Consider the following 20,548-nt stretch of genomic DNA (forward strand, 5'->3'; position numbering starts at 1 on the left):
GTCGCTTAATCTTTCCATTTTAAAAAACTACCCAAGTGAAATACATTTAAATTTTGGCATCTTGGCATTAAGAGAGAAACACATTTTGGATTGCTAACTTTGTGTGCGACTGAGAAATACATAAATGTGTTATCCGAGCAGTAATCATGTCAATGCTATCTTTGGTAAGCCTTGTTTTTAGCTTTTGTTATTGTATTCGAGCAATCCTGGCACAATCCACACTCACTATACAGTCATAATATTATGATAGATGCAAGGCTGAAAAACTAATGACATAAGAATATCTTCTTTATCAGAGACTAGTGATCAGGAGACATCAGTAGCACGAGTTTCAGTAAACGGAAAAAGTTAAAGATAGAAGCTCAATAGTTGTCATACATCATAGACAGTAGTTCAAATACTTTCTTCATCCTTTTCCACAATGTAGTCCCTCTCAAGTTGCAGCTGCCTCCAAAGTGAATTAGTCCACTTGACTGGTTCGGACCCTGCAATTGGAAAAAGGCTCTTTGTATGGTTGAAAATCTTCCAGGAGGTAGTAGGACGAAGATTTGCCGGCGCTTGCCTGTAGGGGTTATAAAGAAACCTGTTGTAGTTATGATCAACCAGTAAGAACTCCACGCTGTTGAAAAGTCCCCGAGGACGATAAAAATGCTGATCACCTACATCAAAACTGAGCTTCATAGTCCACGATGCCTCTACTCCACCACCACTAAGGCATGCTTCATCATCCAATGTCCACAATTTCACCTTTTTTTCAGATTGTTCGCACAACATCATAACTGCAATGGAACCATAATACTCAGCAATGCAAGTGCCTTCAGGATCTACAGTAGGGAGCTTAATATTATAAATAAACACCTCCTTGTTCAGATCAAAAGCCATCATACCTTTATGTCCCATTGTTAACAAAAAGCCGTGCAAGCATACTTCTAAAGCTAATTCAAAGGGAACATCAATGGGCAGAATTTGCTTAATTGGAAACATCTTTCGCCAAGAATTCCTGTTTGAAGAATATACCGAAGTAGAGGCGGATACAACTTCAACAACTTTACAATCAAAATCTTTCTGATCAAAACCAAAGCCTATAATCTGCCGCTTTAAGGGGCGACCTTCGGCTTGAGAGGGAACGAGTTTGGAGAGTTTTGTAGCAGGGTTCCAAAGGTAAATATCATATCCCCTTCCATGCTCAACAAGAACACAAACAATTCCACAATCAGAACCTAAAATTCTACAAGATGTTGGTCTAGAAGAATAGTAACCTTCAGAGTAAGGATAGTCGAGTTGTTCTAAAACGCCGCCAGAAGTGAGGTGGGCGAGTGAAAAAGGGCCAACGCCTTGTAGCTCTAGAAATACTGAATTATGATGAACGATGAGAGTTTCATCATCCTCCCCACTTGAGATTGAGAGACGGAGATGATCTGTGACGAAACGACGGCTTGAAATGTTGGACAGCCAGGATTTGCAAACACACTTGGATGAAAGTAGATCCTTCAGCGAAAGGCGGAGGAAGATCTGGAACCATAGATCATCTGGTAAATTGCTCATCGCTATTTCCGGACTTCTTTTCCTCCTGTTATGATTTTCGTCCTCTGGGAATGATGGGAGAGTTGACTAAGATTTATCACTATTATTTTTCTGCATCAAGACCAGCTTATAATCAAAAACGAAAAAACCCTTGTTCAGTTGTTGTAGAACCTGCGATTGTTAATAAACTGAGCAGACGAAGAAGACAGACCTGAAACCCTTGTTCTAGATTGACTGTGGTTGTTTTTATAATCTTTACCGACAGAAACATTACTCGCCTCGTTTTTGTCACCTCCTCCCAAGACCCTTCTCCTTATAGTTGGTAGGTTTGGTTTATTTAATTGAGTAAATAATATTTGAAAACAATATTTTAAAAGTTTTTAATTTATTTATAGGGAATTTATCAAATATACTATTTTTTAGGATTTTATTTGCAAAAATACCATGTTCCTAAATTAATTGCATATTTACTAAACTAAGTTTCTAAATTGCAAATATACTACCCCTCCCCCTGCAACTAAATGCAACCTCATATGCAACTGAATGCCTGATTTCAAGTTCCACTTTTCAAATGTTATTTTCGACCTCATCCTTCGAGAATATATATATATATATTTATATATATATATATATATATATATATATATTCTGAAAATCTGGTCGAAAATGACATTTGGAGACTGGAACTTGAAATCAGGCATTTAGTTGCATTCAGTTGCATTTGGTTGCATTCAGTTGATTCTATTTTGATCTAATGGCCCCGCCAGGGGCACCCATACATCAGTTGTAATTTACAGTTTTCAGTTGCATTTTGCTTATGAGATTGCATATTCAGTTGAATATTGCCCCTGCGGGGCCTGCAACCCAAATCCACCACATTATCACCCCACCCTAAAAAAATTCAGTTGCTCATGAGGTTGCATTCAGTTGATTCTATTTTGATCTAATGGCCCCGCCAGGGGCACCCATACATCAATTGTAACTTACAGTTTTCAGTTGCATATGAGATTGCATTCAACCATATGCAACCTCATATGCAACTGCAACTCCTGATTTCAAGTTCCAGTTCTCGAATGTCATTTTCGACCTCATCCTTGGAATATATATGGATTCCAAGGATGAGGTCGAAAATGACATTCGAGAACTGGAACTTGAAATCAAGTATATATGGATTCCAAGGATGAGGTCGAAAATGACATTCGAGAACTGGAACTTGAAATCAAGCATTCAGTTGCATGTGGTTGCATTCAGTTGCAGAATGGAGGGGTAGTATTTTTGCAATTTAGAAACTTAGTGTAGTAAAACTGCAAATAGCTATTCTTGAGAAAACTAAATTTGCAAAAATTTACTTTTTCCTATATATTTATGAAAAAACCCCTTTATTTAAATGTTTTAATTAATTTTTAAAAAATCACCAAATTACCGTTTCGTCCACCGATTTAACTAAAAATCTTCAATTTATCCAAAACAATCCGATAGATCCTCTATAAATGTTGAATAGGTGAGTCGATCGATTAGTTCTGATTCCCGATTTTTACAAACATATTTAAAAGGATATAAGCACTAATTTTGTTTTAGAAAAAAATGTTAATAAATAGATAGGTTTAAAGTATTTGCATATAAAGTAGATTCATATAAATCCCACGTAGTTAATAATATTATTAACGAACCGATGAAAGAAATTTATATTGCATATATATATATATATATATATATATATATATACACACATACATACATATATATATATATATATATCTCATAATTTAGTGCTATTTTTCACAAAAACACAATTATATTAAATTAATAAAAAACACTAGATTTTTTTGTAAAATATATTCTTAAATTAACTCTAATTAAAAATTTTCAAAATCTAAGATGATATTTTATATTAATTAAAATTATTATTGAATATAATAACTAAGTCTAAATTTTGATGATACCAGGTAATGTATACAAATTAAATGTGCATATATTCATTTCCGACCAAAAGTGTTGGTCGGTGGGCTCCCCCAGTGAATTCTGAAATTTATTTCCGACCGACTCATTTTTGACCTCCTTCAGTCGCTTTTAGGTCTATCGACGTGTATGCCAAGTCACAGGTGAGGCCAAGTTCTAAGAAAATGTTAAAACATTACCGACGGTAGATAGCGGTCTGTCGTCGGCCGGTTATAAGTATCATTTCCGACCGATCAGTTATTTACGACCAAATTTTAAAGGACCAACGTAATAAGATAAGCATTTTCGTCATCACATATTTTAGCTTAGTGAGAAAATTAACAAAAGGTTAGTATTAAGTGAATCTTGACACTGTTAAGAAAATTCAGTAATAAATTTACATAAAGGTAATATAAAAATCAATTTTTTAGGAGAATATATGCCATATGCTGGAGCTTTACATCTATCTTGTTGTTGATAGAAGTACTATGATACCTTTCACTCCAAATCTTCTACTATAGCAACAGTAACACCCATTGATATTATAGTAAGTGCAATCAGTGGAGAAGTCCCATTATAAAGAGTGTCCACGATGTCAAGGTGAAAGAACAACACTTCATCATTTGTGATCAGAAATGCGACATGTTCAAGAGTAAAGTACTTATAGTACTAACAATTTTAGCAGACTCTACGTACCATTACCAACATCCAATTATGGAGGCTATCACATGACCTAGAAGCTACCTAGCTAGCTCATTTAACAATCTAAGCATCACACAAGGTAAGAATTGAATAAGCATACAAATAATTATAAGACACTAAAAAAGTATTCAATAATTGTTAATGGAGATAAAAATCACTGTACTATAACTAGAGTAATGAAATAAACGGATGATTCTTTTTTCTCATTGCTGCAGTTATAAAAATCACAGTACTATAACTAATTAATGATATCATATTTGTAATGTGTCTTTCTTACCCAAGTTCAATGATTTTTATAATGATAGATTCCAGTTAATTAATTAGTAACTTTTATATTGTCCAAAATTAATGAGATTTTCATAATTTGTGTTTGGATCACGAATACTGTGTGAGGGGTGTTTTCTATTCATATCATAACGGATTCTTTATATGTGATACATTTTAGTAAATTGTAGTTCGATTTTATATGCTATCGAAGTTGCGACAAATCGGTAAAATCTTATAGAGTATTAAGATTTTTTGGACAAAATGACTTTTACATCATGTAATTGTATCAAAAGTCGAAATACAATATTCACATGATGGAGATTCTTTTGTTCAAAAATTTATCATCTAACCTAGAGACATGTAGAGATGTCCTCGTAAATTTAATGACAGAGAAGTGAACATCCATAGAAGGTAAAAGCATAATGATCTATTATGAAAATTCATGAACTCCGTTCGGAGAATCTCCGGCTTGCAATTGTCTACCACCAAAACATCTTTGATCCAAAAAAAAAAAAGGGATGCAATTCTGAAAAAAAATGTATTGATAAGCGTCCATTACACCATTTAAATTCTATTTTCTCCGGTCTTAATGGAAAACTACCATTAATAATGTATTATAACATATATATGTCCAAATCTAAACAAAAGAAAATCTTTTGATTGGATACTATATAATTTGATAACACAATCGATAAATGTCTCACTACATTATCATTCATTGTTCGAGACATGAAAAAAGCCAACTTTCTTGACCCCTAATGAATCATAAAATTCATGATACAAATACATTAACCTATAAAAACTAGAAAAAGTGCCCACACGAGCATGTGTAAAGATAATAGTAATTGATTTTATGATACAAATACATTAACCTGTAAAAACTATAACATGAAAAAGTGCCCACACGAGCATGTGTAAAGATAATAGTAATTGAAAGGATGATGTGTTTGTTTTATTTTCATACTAATATGAGAAGAATTTTCGTCATCACATATTCTAGCTTAGTGAGAAAGTTAACAAAAGGTAAGTATTAAGTGAATCTTGACATATATTGTTAAGAAAATTCAGTAAAATATTTACATAAAGTAAGGTAATTAATATAAAAAAAATTAGGGTTAATATGACAATGCTAGAGCTCTACATTTATCTTTCTGGTGAAGATTGGGCCATATCTTGTTGAAAACAGTGGCTATATATGATTCATGCCACAGCTATGCAAGCACTAACAAAGATAAATTGCCAATCTGCTACTGCAACAACGGCAGCACCAGTTTAAATTACAGTGAGTGCAAGCACTGGACAAATGGCATTATAAAGATTAGAGTCGACACTGTCAAGGTGACAAACAACAATTTATGAATTATGATTGGAATGCGATATGTTAAAGGGTGAAGTTTACACTAAGAACAATTTTAGTACACTTGTCCAATCAAAATATAACTCAAAATCCAGATTATGTAAATCATAGAATCATACATTTATTTCAGGGACTAATTGCTTCAGTTGATCATATAGCAAAACATTATTGACTGAAATTATATAGGAGAGACATCAGTGGCATACGAGATCAAGCAAACGAAAAGAATTAAGCAAAGATAAAAGCTCAGTAATTATAATAGCTTATAACATTGACAATGTAAAAAAATTACAGAATAGGGACTGAAATAACATACCTTATAGATTTTATCGGGCCAATGCAGAGCCAGTCATGCTAAGTAGTGACTACACTTATATGTGATATATACACAGCCAGGAACCTGTAATATGCCTCTAAATTTCAAAGCATAAGAGAAGGGTATCCATCTTACAAACCATACTACACATGTTCAATTTGGAATATGATAATGCAAGGCTGAAATCTAATAAGAAATAAGAATTGCTTCTTCACCAGAGACTAATTGATCATATAGCAAACATTAAAGAATGAAATTATATAGTAGACATCAGTAGCATATGAGGTTCAGTAAAGGGAAAATAAAGTAAAGATAGAAGCTCATTAGTTGTAAGACAGCTAGTCCAAAACAGTCAAATTAATGCTAGTAACATACATTCAACAGAGAGAAAAGCGCGGGACGAAATATCCCCTAAAATGAGTCAATTTTTCACCGGACAATCTTGTAGCTCCGTGTACATATGCATCAAAAACTACAGTTTTTTTCCCTTTGATAGTATACCCTAACTTACACAGGGACCCCGAGCCTAGTTTTAATACATCATAGACATTTACAATGTAGAAAACACAGAATAGGGAGACTGAAGAAGCATATTAATTATGTCAACTTATGCTAATAAACATTAGATTACCCCAGATGATTTATCTTTCTTAAGGTTGATAAAATGAGTGAAATATATGTCAACATTCATCCCCAGTAGACATAAATCATGGAATATTATGATAACAAAAACTCAATAGTCATAAAATTAATAGGAAACTACTAAGATTCATCGGTGATTGCATATAAAGCAGTTCAAAAAAGTTTAAAACATAATAATTAGATGTCATAATTAACCTGATACATATTAAGCTTAACATTTAATTTAAACAATCAAGGACCATTATCTCCGACATGATCACTTTCCCCTAATCATCTTGACATTAATCAGTATCACTTGGGATACTTTCTTCATCCGATTCCATACCCTTGACCAACTCAAGTTGCTGCCTCCAAGGTGAAGCAGTCCACTTGACTGGTTTTGACCCTGCAATTGGAAAAAGGCTCTTTGTATGCTTGAGAATTCCACAGTATGGGAGACGGCCACGAAGGGCTCTGGTTGCTTGCTTGTCGGGGTTATAAAAGAACCAGTCCGCCTCACTATCAACTAGTAAGAATTCAACGCTGTTAAAAAGACCCGCAACAAAATCAAACCGCTTACCTACAATATCACAACTGAGCTTCATAGTCCAAGATGCTTCTACTCCACCACCACGAAGGCATGCTTCATCATCTAATGTCCACAATTTCACCTTATTTTCAGATTTTTGGAACACTGAAGCAGCAACCGAACCATTATATTCAGTAATGCAAGTCGAAACAGGATCTCCAGGGAGCTCAATGTTAAATATAAACACCTCTTTGTTTAGATTAAAAGCCATCATACCATGACGTCCTGTTGTTAACAAAAATCCGTGCAAGCATACATAGAAGTCAGGAATCATGGGAACATCAAGGGGCATGGGCTCAATCTTTCGCCAAGCATTCCTGTTCGAAGAGAATACCTCGGCACAAGTAGAGGTGGATACAATATGAACAACTTTACAGTCAAAATCGGTAAGATCAAAACCAAACCCTATAGCCTCCCACTTTACATGCCAACCTTGGGCAATGAGTTTGGAGACTTTCGTAGCCGGGTTCCAAAGGTAAATATCCTTTCCCCCTCCGTATTCAACAAGAACACAAACAATTCCACAATCAGATCCCAAAATTTTACAAGGCAATATCGGTTTCGAAAGATAGTCACCTTCAGAGTAAAAGAAGTCGAGTTGTTCTAAAATGTCACAAGTAGCAAGGTGGGAGAGTGAAAAAGGACCACAGCCTACTAGTTCTTGATTGTCGTCTTCGCCTTTTAATTGATGGTGAACGATCAGAGTTTCGTCATACTCACCACTTGAGATTGAGAGCTTGAGGTGAGTTCTGACAAAACTAGGGCTTGAAATGACGGACAACCAGGATTTGCAAACACATTTGGATGCAAGTAGATTCTCCACCGGAAGGCGGAGGAAGATCTTGAACCATAGATCATCTGGTAAACTGCTAATCGTCATTTCCAGACTTCTTTTCCGCTTGTTATGATTTTCGTCCACTTTAAATTAAGGGGGTATTTGATGAAGGTTTATGATTAGTATATTTGGGCATTGAGACCAGCTTATAATGCAAAACTGGAGTTGCTGATTACACGAATTGGGAGGAATTGGGATTCTAAAATCGATGAAACCCTTGTCCTAGCTAGATTGACGGCGCTGCTGTTTTTATAATGTTTACTCAACCTAGTTTGCTTACATTTTAATTGTTTTTTTTTTCTTTTCAATTTTATCATCTCATTTAAGAGAGGAAATATTGTTTAAAAGAGATATAAGCATATTTTCTTTATAAAACGGATATTATATACATAATTTTAAAATATTTGCATGTAAAAGTAGATTGGGTTTAATCTCACATTAAAAATAACGGTATTTTTAAAATGATGAAGAAATTTATATCACAAATGTATCATATCTTAGTGCTATATATTATGTGAAAACACATTAATATTAACTTAATAAAACACTCGAGAGTTTTTCATAAAGAAGGAGAAAGGAAAAAAGAATCAAGAACAAGAAAAAAAGTTTATCGCGTCATCGAAATAAAGTGAATTGTAATTTAGTTTGGAGTTCAATCATATATTATATTAGTATCTAATTTGAAATATGTAAGATTATGATAGTAATATACTAATATCATATAAACGGGTCACTTTTGCCGTAGTAGATTAAAACTAGTTAAGAATTACATATTGATTAGAAGTAAATTTTTTGAAATTACAAACTTACTTGTCTGTTAACATTGTATATCCCCGGTTTTCGCATGAAGAAAAAAATAGAAGTAACAAAGGAAAAGGATTAGAATTAATTTGAAAATATAGCAGAAAATGTAGCGAGGATACGATGAACTAATTAATGATATCATATTTATAACGTGTCTTTCTTAATTACCCAATTTTAAAGGTTCCTATAATGGTGGATTTCAGTTAATTATTAGCAATCGTTTATATTTTCCAAAATTTATGAGATTTTCATGATTTGGGTCTGGATCACGAAAAATGTGTGAGGGGTGTATTCGATTCATAATCTAAATATGTAATACATTTTAATAAGTTGTAGTATGATTTCAATGCTATTGAAGTGGCACAAATCTATAGAATCTTATAGAGTATTAGGATTTTTTTGACAAAATGACTTTAAAATCATGTAATTGTATCAGATGTCGAAATACAATATTTAAAGGATGGAGATTCTTTCGTTCAAAAAAAATTATCATCTAACCTAGAGACACGCGTTAATTTAATGATCGAGAAGTGACCATCCATAAAAGGTGAAAAATATAATTGAATTTTGTTCAGAGAATCTTGTGCTTGCACGTACATTACAACAAAACAGGCTTTTTATGATGAAATTTTTACACTAGTTCGGTCATAAAGACATATAATTATGACGAAAAGTTTCCGTCGTTTATATAGCCGTCTAAAGTTCATAATGTATAAAATTCGTCACAAGTTAACAATTCCATCATAACCAAATGTGAGTGGGCTCCACAAACTTACGACGGAAAACTAAAGAAAACTAAAGCATGAATATCTATGGTTTATCTCTTGCAAGTAGACACTAGGTACCACCAAAGTCATCCAACCAGGGGTGCTGTCCCATACCGAGCTCATTTAAAAATCTAAGATCACACAAGGTAAGAAGTGAATAAGCATACAAATATTTGAGATACCAAAAAAGAATTAAATAAATGTTGTAATAAACATAAAGATAACTGTACTTAAACTGTTGTAATGAAATCAATGTCTGATTCTTTTAAAAACCAATATGTAAGACAGGTAGTTAGTTCTTCTTAAATTTTTTATCGTCAAGAAGGCAAACAATGGCCACTAAGTATCAAGATATAAACATTAACAAGCTAGAGTGAATTATCATATTGCAAGTTAGGGACATCTTCAAGATACAAATTATTCAACCAGCACTAGTTACCTTTACGAGCAAAATTCTTCTCCTGAGAAGAAATGAATTAAGCCACTGGTGTCACAGCAATCTTAGCCATCTGGTAAAATCCCTAAAAAGAAAAGGAAACATATCTAACAGTAATTAAGAAGTCTTGATGAACCGTGGCTATCTTTTATCAGTACTGTATATATGTACAAGACCTGGGAGAATTTCAATGATTCCCCAATTAGACTGTAAGCTAACATTGGCAAGGCCAGTAGAAAGAGACATGCTTCAGTTTATCTGTCATTACCACGCGTCAATAACTATCTCTCAAAATATAATTCGTCTTTATAAACAGCTAAAAGATGCTGCAGTACTATACTTCGTCCATATTCCACCATTAGTTCTTGTAGTATAATCATCTCTATCTGGGGATGGAGGACATACACAAGTGTAAAATACTACTCTTACTAAAAAGCTAGTGCAAAAGCTTAATTTCCAATCATCTTCACCTTCTTCATCATCAATTCCGAGCCATTCTTAATCCTTAGCCAAATCCTTGTCTGATCATCAAAACTAATTAGACTCGGTTCATCTGGCAACCACAAAGAAGAGCACAATTGCGGTGTTAGTTGACTCTTAAACCCCGACGATTGATTACAAATAGGCTATCCAGTTGAATAGTTTGGATCCTGCATCTGAAAGCAAACTCTGCGTTTACTTAAAAATTTCATTACATTTTAAAAAGGAGGATCGTCCCACATTCTTGTAGGAGTTATACAAGAACCTATCACCATATTTAACTCTTAGAATATAACGCTTTCAACAAGGCCCTTGACAAACGGTAATGGGATGCCGGCCTGCATCAATACTGAGCTTCATAGTTTATGATGCGTTAAATCCACCGGCATGAAAGACATGCTTTATCATGTAAAGTCACTTTGGAATATGCATGATACATGTAAGGTTGAAAACAAACAAGAAATAAGAATAGCTTCTTTACCAGAGATTAATTAATTCAGTTGATTACATAGCCAATATTATTGACAGAAGTTAATTAGTAGCATACAAATATCAAAAAATGGAAAAAAGTAATGATAGATGCTCAATAGTTGCAATACTGACACATACAATATATATAAACATCACAAATAAGATAGGGCTTATCTTAATCTAATTAAGAAGCACTAGATTAGCCCATATGGTTTATCTTAAAGCATGATAAAATGAGGGAAATAAAGGTTGTAGGAATATAATTATTGAGAGCATCAGTTCCACAATCAACCACCAAAATCAGCATTTATCCTAAGTAAATGCTTGTCAATGGCGCTTGAGGGCCTTCACATCAAAATTATGATGCTTGTGACGTTCAAACGGTGCCCTTGACGTGTATATGTAAGATATTAGTTATTTATTTATGTATTACAATAAACACTAGATACTTAAAATTACTGATCCCGGTTTCTACAGAAAGGACTGCTAGCATCTTCAAAGGAATGGGCAGGGAGTTCAACATAAAATATAAACACCTGTGATAAACCATTAAACATGAAGGCATACATGGAAACTACAAGAAATATCAGTCATCCTATCTTTCGCTTGGTACTGTCCCTTTTTAGTAATAGAATTTGGCCGGAATAGTGTGCAACAAAATCCCAGCCCTGAAAGTTGAAACCAAAAACCACGTGATTAAAATCAAAGCCTAAAGTTACTTTCTTAGTTGCAGGGGTATATTTTTAGCAGCAGGATAAATATCATAAACACCACGGCAAACAGATATACAAAACATTTCACAATCAAAATGAATGATACGAGAGGGATGCAATAAGAGATAATTACCTTAAGATATAAAATATTAGAGTGGTCAAAAGTAGACAAGCACCAACGTGGAAGAGTTAAAAAGGGTCGTCGTCCTCCCTTTCTTTGAGAATGAGGCTTCTAATTCCCTCTATTAGTCTACATGATCTCAGTGGAGACGATGACAAAGCAATGGTGGTGAGATTTAGCATAAAGAGGGTTTAAAATATGGAAAACCAGATATTCGCTTAAATTGAAGTTACTCCGGTACAAGAAAAGTGGGCATTTCCGACCGTCGCAATTGGTCGGAAATAAAGAGAGTTGGTCGGTTTTCATCTCATAACCGATCACCGACCGACCGATTGCGTTGGTCCTTTAAAACCTGATCATAAATAAGTGATCGGTCGGAAATGAAACTTATAACCAACCGACGACCAACCGCTACCTTTAGTAAGTGATGTTTTGCCATTTTCTTAGAACTTGGCCTCACCTGTGAGTCTGTGACTTGGCATACACGTGGATAGACCTAAAAGAGACTAAAGGCGGTAAGATATGAGTCTGCCAGAAAAAAATTTCAGGGTTCATTTGGGGAGCCCTATTTAAAAACCGACCCACACCCACTTATAATTGATCGATCCCTGCCGGTCAGTTGCATCTGTCATAAATAACCCAATCTTTTCTAACCGACTTCGTTTGGTCAATAGATCCGCGGAAATGACCGCTTTCTTCTGACTACAATGATCGGTCGGTTTTTGACGGTTGGAAATGCTCTCTTTTCCTGTAGTGATGATCTAAAGTATGGAACGCGCAGTAGTATCTCATCGATTATTGCCCCAATACTTGTTAATTTATTAAAAAACATCATCCCCTGGAAGTTGGAAAGCATTTAGATTGTGTTAGCACTAAAAGCATGTATAAGCTTTTTATTAGGCAAAACACACATATTATAACACTGAAGTCGCTTAGTCTTTCCATTTAAAAAAACTACCCAAGTGAAATACATTTAAATTTTGGCATGATCTTGGCATTAAGAGAGAGAAACACATTTAGGATTGCTAACTTTGGGTGCGAATGACAAATACATAAATGTGTTATCCGAGCAGTAATCGTGTACGTCAATGCTATCTTCATTCGAGCAATGCAGGCACAATCCACACTCACTATACAGTCCTGCTAAGTAGCAATGCCCAATATATAGAACCAGGCACCTGTATTTTGCTTCATAATCCCCAAACATAACAGAACAGTATATATCTCACAAATAATACTACACTTGTCTAATCAAGACATAACTGCCATTCCCAAATTATGAAATCAGAGTCACTATGGAACATGATAAATACAAGGCTGAAAAACTAATAAGACATAAGAATATCTTCTTTATCAGAGACTATCAGTAGACATCAGTAGCAGAAAAAGTTAAGGTAGAAGCTCAATATATAGTTGTCATACATCATAGACATTCACAATGTAAAAAACACAGAATACGCCGACTGAAATCGTATATTAATTACGTCAACTTATGCTAAGAAACATTGGATTACCCCACATGGTTTATCTTAAGGTCTGATAAAATGAGGGAAATAACTGTTGGAGGAATACAACTATTTAGAAAATCATCTCCATAATTAACCACCAAAGTCGGCGTTTATCCCAAGTAAAACACACAAGACAACAATAAATCATGGAATTTGATACAAAAGCTCAATATGTCATAAAATTAACAGGAAACTAAAATTCATCAGTCATTACATCAAAAGAAATTCAAACGTTTCAAAACATAATAAAATTAAATGTCACAATTAACCAGAAATATATTAAGCAAAGACATTTAACTTAAACCACAAGGACCACATCATTATATTTCCGACATCAAAACCCTCTTCTTGTCGCTCGCACTTTAGCCTGAGTTGGATGTTGCACCCTAATCATCATGACTTTAATCATCATCAGTTGAGATACCTTCTTCATCCGTTTCCTCATTGTAGTCCCACTCAAGCTGCCTCCAAGGTGAAGCAGTCCACTTGACTGGTTTGGACCCTACAACTGGAAAAAGGCTCTTTGTATGGTTGAAAATCTCCGCCCAGGAGGTAGTAGGGCGAAGATTTGTCGGCGCTTGCTTGTAGGGGTTATAAAGAAACCGGTCGTAGTTATAATCAACCAGTAAGAACTCAACGCTGTTGAAAAGTCCCCGAGGACGATAAAAATTCTGATCACCTACATCAAAACTGAGCTTCATAGTCCACGATGCCTCTACTCCACCACCACTAAGGCATGCTTCATCATCCAATGTCCACAATTTCACCTTATTTTCAGATTTTTCGCACATCATAACAGCAATTGAATCATAATATTCAGCAATGCAAGTGTCTTCAGGATCTACAGGGAGCTTAATATTATAAATAAACACCTCCTTGTTCAGATCAAAAGCCATCATACCTTTATGTCCCGTTGTCAGCAAAAATCCATGCAAGCATACTTCTAACGCTACAAAGGGAACATCAATGGGCAGATTTTGCTTAATTGGAAACATCTTCCGCCAAGCATTCCTGTTTGAAGAATACACCGAAGTAGAGGAGGATACAATTTCAACAACTTTACAATCAAAATCTTTCTGATCAAAACCAAAGCCTATAATCTGCCCCTCTAAGAGGCGACCTTCGATTTGAGAGGGAACGAGTTTGGAGAGTTTTGTAGCCGGGTTCCAAAGGTAAATATCATATGATCTCCTTCCACGCTCAACAAGAACACAAACAATGCCACAATCAGAACCCAAAATTCTACAAGATATTGGTCCAGAAGAATAGTAACCAGAAGAATAGTAACCTTCAGAGTAAGGACAGTCGAGTTGTTCTAAAACGTCGCCTGAAGTGAGGTGGGTGAGTGAAAAAGGGCCCCAGCCATGTCGTGCTCGATTTACTGAATGTTGAACTATGAGAGTTTCATTATCCTCCCCACTTGAGATTGAGCGACGGAGATGATCTGTGACGAAACGACGGCTTGAAATGTTGGCCAGCCAGGATTTGCAAACACACTTGGATGCAAGTAGGTCCTTCACCGGAAGGTGGAGGAAGACCTGGAACCATAGATCATCTGGTAAATTGCTCATTGCTATTTCCGGACTTCTTTTCCTCCTGTTATGATTGTCGTCCTCTGGGAATGATAGGAGAGTTGACGAAGATTTATCACTATTATTTTTCATAAATACTCAAGTCTAAATAAATTTTTGTAAAAATACTGTCATTTCTAATGACAAATTGTAAAAAACCATCTTTCAAAAAATATTTGCAAAGATACGAAGATTGCATTTGCAACCATATCTGTAGCAACCATATCTATGACTAATGACAACCATTTAAGCAACCACAAATGCAAATTTGAAAAAATATGTTGAAAATTATACTATTATTTATTATTATACTATTAAAGCCCTAACATGAAATAATCAGTTGGTCGGTCGATCAATCGAGTTTGGTGAGTGGTTAGTATTCGACCACCTCCTTGATTTATAACATGTTATATCATAATTTAATGTTATTTTTCATGAAAACACATTTATATTAATAATAAGAAGACACTCTAGATTTTTTTGTAAAATTAAATTCTTAAATGAACTCATATTAAACTTTTCCAAAATTAATATGAAATGTATTATTTAATTAAAAAATTATTATTAAATATCAAAACTAAGTCTAAATTTTGATGTTACAAGTAATGGATAAAAATTGAATGACTTAATTTTTTATTTAATATTTGAAGTATTCATAGATTAATTATAAACTTCTATTGGCTATTCTTACTAAAAAGAGAATGAATATCACATAACTAAATCAGTTTATATGAATGAAAGCGGAGAATTAGATTGAGTTTAATCCAAGTTATATTTTTGAATATGTTTTCATAGATTTATATCGTCAGAGTTAATGCTAGAACAAGCAAGTCTTTTCTAAATTGACCTCATGATAGATGACTTTGCAGAGGCCAAACATATAACATATGTGTATATATGTGTGTATATAAATTCTATGATTTTTATGAGAAATCTTAGAAACCATCATGTTCTGCAACCAAAATATTATAAAACTCATTTTACAAAGCTTGTTATATGATTATTGTTATTTCATTAAACCTTAAAAATAAAACTATATGTTTTGCGAGCGAACATATTTTGCAGAGAGTCTATGTTTTTAATGTCTTGCTTGCAAAATATGGAATATTTTTAACTAAATAATGATTTTTTATGGAATATTATTTTTAAAATTATAAGTTTTGTTTATAATTCGACCAAAAACGGTATTGAACCAATACATTCGACCAAATATGGTTGAAAGTATAATTCGACCAAAAAGGGTGGACAAATACTGTAATCATTTTAAAGGTTTCAAATTCAAAGTGAGGCAAATTTCCGCTTTTCTTGTAGTGAACCGGTTGAATATAATCCTCCAGTTTTTTACGCCCATGGACTCGGTCGAAAATAACATCTCGTTGAAAATATCTATGTGGCGGGAAATTTCCGGCACTTTGGATCTCGAAATTTTTCACGGTTTCTGGTCGAAAATATAATTTCAACTGTTTCCATTCAAATATATTGTTTCGACGGAGTATAGTCGAAAATATATTTCAACCAAATCTAGTCGAGAACTGTTTTTGGCCGAAAAAATAGCCGCTTTTCCTTTGGTGACTATTCCCCTTTTCTAAGAATATGGTGCTTTGGAGGAGGTACTTAGTTCATAATTCGACCATGTTACACAAAAAAGTTATCATAAGCAACGCCGGTTTCTCATACCAGCAGATGGAAGTAAACTAGCGTCTGATGACTAGAAGCTGAAGATCAGTGTAGTATTATCAGGAAGCCAAGCTCCTGGAGGACATAATGTTATCTCTGGTGTTTTTGGACAAGATGAAGAAACTAAAGAACTGTAGGTAAGATTTCTTCTATTAAGAATTAAATTAAGGAACGGAACAATAGTAATGCAGTGCAGGGAGATTGATTAGCTTGCATGGACGCTGACTGCCCATTTCTAATCAAACTAATCTTCCCATTTGGTAATCATGCATGATGGGAGGGACGCATATATTTAGTTTACTTTAATTTAAGTTTACTCTTTGAGTCTTTACATTATAAACTACCATAAATACTTGTGCTGGACACACGGCTATATGGATGGCGATGAGAAGCCAGCTAGTTGCAGACATCGTTAATAAATGTGAGAAATATCAAAAAATTGAATCCGGGTTTTACAAGCACGTGAAATATATTCTGATTAGAAGCAACGGAACCTGATAAAATTAGCAAGGGCAAAAAGTTAAAATGTAAAGAGAAACCGAGGACAGTCAATTATACAGATCAACTTGTTTATCAATATAATACTGAAAACCACAAAATTGAATGTAAGAACTGTTGATTATATATTTATCTGTATACAAATAAAGTTTACGATATAAAGGCTATGAGCAGTAAGCTACTGGGAACACTCTTGTATCACTGTATTTGTTCAACTAGCAACAAAATGCACGCAGATTACATATAGCTGCTCAATAGAGGTGGTGGCAATAAAATAGGAGAAAAGATAGCTACTAAATAGATCTATTCAAACACTAACTCTAAATCTACTTATCTCCTAATAACACTCTACACCAGACTAATTCTATGCTGTGTATACACGTAATCAGCTATTTATTTAAAACATATTCAAATAAAACAAGTACTAAAGAATTAAGTTTAAGATTAATTCCAACAAGAACAACAGCAGGTTCAAGAAAGAACTGCCGCTGACACCGTGATATGCTAAATAAAGCAGCTATTATCCTCCGATGCTCTCCTGTAAGAAAAGAGGAGGATCGTCATAGATTAATGAATATAAATTGGAATACAATGTCAATATCTAGAGCTAACTGCGACGATCTTCTTTCAATTTAATTAATTTGGAATACATGTAAGGCTTAAAAACAAACAAGAAATAAGATTAGCTTCTTTATCAGAGATTAATCAATTCAGTTGATGAGATACTACAATGATCGGTCGGTTTTGGCAGTCGGAAATGCTCGCTTTTCTTGTAGTGCTCTAAAGCATGGAAGGCGCGCGCAGTAGTATCTCATCCATTATTGCCACAATACTTGTTAATTTATTAAAAAAACATCATCCCCTGGAATTGGAAAGCAATTAGATTGTGTTAGCCCTAAAAGCATGTATATATAAGCTTTGCATTAAGGCAACACACATATTATAACACTCAAGTCGCTTAATCTTTCCATTTTAAAAAACTACCCAAGTGAAATACATTTAAATTTTGGCATCTTGGCATTAAGAGAGAAACACATTTTGGATTGCTAACTTTGTGTGCGACTGAGAAATACATAAATGTGTTATCCGAGCAGTAATCATGTCAATGCTATCTTTGGTAAGCCTTGTTTTTAGCTTTTGTTATTGTATTCGAGCAATCCTGGCACAATCCACACTCACTATACAGTCATAATATTATGATAGATGCAAGGCTGAAAAACTAATGACATAAGAATATCTTCTTTATCAGAGACTAGTGATCAGGAGACATCAGTAGCACGAGTTTCAGTAAACGGAAAAAGTTAAAGATAGAAGCTCAATAGTTGTCATACATCATAGACAGTAGTTCAAATACTTTCTTCATCCTTTTCCACAATGTAGTCCCTCTCAAGTTGCAGCTGCCTCCAAAGTGAATTAGTCCACTTGACTGGTTCGGACCCTGCAATTGGAAAAAGGCTCTTTGTATGGTTGAAAATCTTCCAGGAGGTAGTAGGACGAAGATTTGCCGGCGCTTGCCTGTAGGGGTTATAAAGAAACCTGTTGTAGTTATGATCAACCAGTAAGAACTCCACGCTGTTGAAAAGTCCCCGAGGACGATAAAAATGCTGATCACCTACATCAAAACTGAGCTTCATAGTCCACGATGCCTCTACTCCACCACCACTAAGGCATGCTTCATCATCCAATGTCCACAATTTCACCTTTTTTTCAGATTGTTCGCACAACATCATAACTGCAATGGAACCATAATACTCAGCAATGCAAGTGCCTTCAGGATCTACAGTAGGGAGCTTAATATTATAAATAAACACCTCCTTGTTCAGATCAAAAGCCATCATACCTTTATGTCCCATTGTTAACAAAAAGCCGTGCAAGCATACTTCTAAAGCTAATTCAAAGGGAACATCAATGGGCAGAATTTGCTTAATTGGAAACATCTTTCGCCAAGAATTCCTGTTTGAAGAATATACCGAAGTAGAGGCGGATACAACTTCAACAACTTTACAATCAAAATCTTTCTGATCAAAACCAAAGCCTATAATCTGCCGCTTTAAGGGGCGACCTTCGGCTTGAGAGGGAACGAGTTTGGAGAGTTTTGTAGCAGGGTTCCAAAGGTAAATATCATATCCCCTTCCATGCTCAACAAGAACACAAACAATTCCACAATCAGAACCTAAAATTCTACAAGATGTTGGTCTAGAAGAATAGTAACCTTCAGAGTAAGGATAGTCGAGTTGTTCTAAAACGCCGCCAGAAGTGAGGTGGGCGAGTGAAAAAGGGCCAACGCCTTGTAGCTCTAGAAATACTGAATTATGATGAACGATGAGAGTTTCATCATCCTCCCCACTTGAGATTGAGAGACGGAGATGATCTGTGACGAAACGACGGCTTGAAATGTTGGACAGCCAGGATTTGCAAACACACTTGGATGAAAGTAGATCCTTCAGCGAAAGGCGGAGGAAGATCTGGAACCATAGATCATCTGGTAAATTGCTCATCGCTATTTCCGGACTTCTTTTCCTCCTGTTATGATTTTCGTCCTCTGGGAATGATGGGAGAGTTGACTAAGATTTATCACTATTATTTTTCTGCATCAAGACCAGCTTATAATCAAAAACGAAAAAACCCTTGTTCAGTTGTTGTAGAACCTGCGATTGTTAATAAACTGAGCAGACGAAGAAGACAGACCTGAAACCCTTGTTCTAGATTGACTGTGGTTGTTTTTATAATCTTTACCGACAGAAACATTACTCGCCTCGTTTTTGTCACCTCCTCCCAAGACCCTTCTCCTTATAGTTGGTAGGTTTGGTTTATTTAATTGAGTAAATAATATTTGAAAACAATATTTTAAAAGTTTTTAATTTATTTATAGGGAATTTATCAAATATACTATTTTTTAGGATTTTATTTGCAAAAATACCATGTTCCTAAATTAATTGCATATTTACTAAACTAAGTTTCTAAATTGCAAATATACTACCCCCTCCCCCTGCAACTAAATGCAACCTCATATGCAACTGAATGCCTGATTTCAAGTTCCACTTTTCAAATGTTATTTTCGACCTCATCCTTCGAGAATATATATATATATATATATATTTATATATATATATATATATATATATATATATATATATTTATATTTATATATATATATATATATATATATTCTGAAAATCTGGTCGAAAATGACATTTGGAGACTGGAACTTGAAATCAGGCATTTAGTTGCATTCAGTTGCATTTGGTTGCATTCAGTTGATTCTATTTTGATCTAATGGCCCCGCCAGGGGCACCCATACATCAGTTGTAATTTACAGTTTTCAGTTGCATTTTGCTTATGAGATTGCATAT

General features: G+C 34.5%; 4 protein-coding genes across 4 annotated transcripts; all 4 read right to left on the reverse strand.

Annotated features, from left to right (window-relative positions):
- Nucleotides 1-393: 393 nt before the first annotated feature.
- Nucleotides 394-1,545, reverse strand: LOC108221569 (putative F-box protein At1g32420). The gene has a single exon (XM_017395437.1). The coding sequence runs from the start codon at nt 1,543-1,545 to the stop codon at nt 394-396; it is 1,152 nt and encodes a 383-aa protein (XP_017250926.1).
- A 5,482-nt stretch (nt 1,546-7,027) lies between these two features.
- LOC108221570 (F-box/kelch-repeat protein At3g06240-like) lies at nt 7,028-8,194 on the reverse strand. The gene has a single exon (XM_017395438.1). The coding sequence runs from the start codon at nt 8,192-8,194 to the stop codon at nt 7,028-7,030; it is 1,167 nt and encodes a 388-aa protein (XP_017250927.1).
- A 5,656-nt stretch (nt 8,195-13,850) lies between these two features.
- Nucleotides 13,851-15,020, reverse strand: LOC135152860 (putative F-box protein At1g32420). Its single transcript, XM_064093990.1, has one exon. The coding sequence runs from the start codon at nt 15,018-15,020 to the stop codon at nt 13,851-13,853; it is 1,170 nt and encodes a 389-aa protein (XP_063950060.1).
- A 3,521-nt stretch (nt 15,021-18,541) lies between these two features.
- Nucleotides 18,542-19,693, reverse strand: LOC135152861 (putative F-box protein At1g32420). The gene has a single exon (XM_064093991.1). The coding sequence runs from the start codon at nt 19,691-19,693 to the stop codon at nt 18,542-18,544; it is 1,152 nt and encodes a 383-aa protein (XP_063950061.1).
- Between the last annotated feature and the right edge of the window lie 855 nt (nt 19,694-20,548).

The sequence above is a fragment of the Daucus carota genome, chromosome 5 (genome assembly GCF_001625215.2).
Source record: "Daucus carota subsp. sativus chromosome 5, DH1 v3.0, whole genome shotgun sequence".
Lineage (NCBI taxonomy): Eukaryota > Viridiplantae > Streptophyta > Magnoliopsida > Apiales > Apiaceae > Daucus > Daucus carota.